Genomic DNA, 1,234 nt, shown 5'->3' on the forward strand with positions numbered 1-1,234 from the left:
TAAATTACCCAACAGTATATAAAGTAGTTGAAATTACATCTACAGCAGTAAAACATACATTGCACATAATATTAGCATATTACATTATATCCCAAAACAATATATATATTAGTAAAACAGCATTTTTCTGCATAATGCATACTTTTATTTTTGATACTTTATGTACATTTTGGTTACAATAGTTACATAATTTTACTTAAAGGTTTTGAATGCAGAACTTTTACTTGTAGTGGAGTATGTTAACATTAAGTTATTGTTACTTTTACTTTCACTCTGCACACTAATGACATTTACCAGGATATTTTATTCATTTTCTGAGCATTTGGGTTACAAGAAAAACCTTCTGTGAAATGTCCATGTTTTCGAGGTCATATGAGAACCATGACACAATGTGTAGTGGACCTGTGCCAGCTCAATGTAGTTCAAATACGTGGGAAAAAAAGATAAAAGTGCACATTTTAGTGTTTGTTGTGTCCACAGCTGTTTTAGTTTGTCCTTGGTGAATGTCCCCCCCCAGTGTCTACTCTTTCTCTTTAGATTCAGGGCATACATTGTGTCTTTCTTCTCACTGATGAGTCTATGCTGCTTGTATCAAGGTGAAACTCACAACTCTCATCGCACAACAACCGTATGACCTGAATCTCCTTGTCAGAGCTATGGATGGAGAGGTACGTCCATGATTCCCAAAAATAACCCTGTTCATCAGACGGCTTCCTTTTCCCCAGTTCATGTATACATCTGGTAAATGAAATGTTAAATGATCTCTGACCTTTGCACTAAAACTGCCTCTTTCAGGCAATCAACTTCCCAGGTTTAGATGAAAGTGAAGTCGCCCATTTCCTCTGTGGCCTGCAGAGACTCAACAAAATAGCAGAGGTACAGATGTGAAGCACCATGAGAAATTTATATTACATGGAAGAAATGTGTTCAGGGGATATGTTTTCTTTTAATCTCTCTCTATCAAAACAAAAATAAATAACAAAAAACCATTGTAGCAATGTTTGCACATGCACAATTGATGTTTTATTTTTGTTCGAGTTTATGGATATAAAACCTAACTATGCATTAATGTTTGCTAAAAATTTGGGATTTTTTATGTTCCAGTATCACCTGTGTTGGGTGTGGTAAGTTTAAAGAAAAAGGGTAGCGTATGTTTATATGCTCTGTTAGCCTTTGTTTTTGTACTGCCCTTTGGAAATCAATAAATACGACGTGTCTGATTTTTCCCATGTAA

At 35.0% G+C, this 1,234-nt stretch overlaps 1 protein-coding gene across 1 annotated transcript in view; it reads left to right on the forward strand.

The window, feature by feature from the left end:
• The window catches only part of prodh2 (proline dehydrogenase 2), a 6,235-nt gene that overhangs the window by 2,750 nt on the left and 2,251 nt on the right, over positions 1-1,234 (forward strand). The window contains exons 5-6 of the mRNA XM_035660677.1: positions 597-668; positions 796-876. Of these exons, the coding sequence (XP_035516570.1) occupies positions 597-668; positions 796-876 (153 nt within the window). The remainder of the gene's footprint in view (positions 1-596; positions 669-795; positions 877-1,234) is intronic.

Source organism: Morone saxatilis, unplaced genomic scaffold (assembly GCF_004916995.1).
Source record: "Morone saxatilis isolate NCDOM2014 unplaced genomic scaffold, NCSU_SB_2.0 Contig1, whole genome shotgun sequence".
NCBI classification, from domain to species: domain Eukaryota; kingdom Metazoa; phylum Chordata; class Actinopteri; family Moronidae; genus Morone; species Morone saxatilis.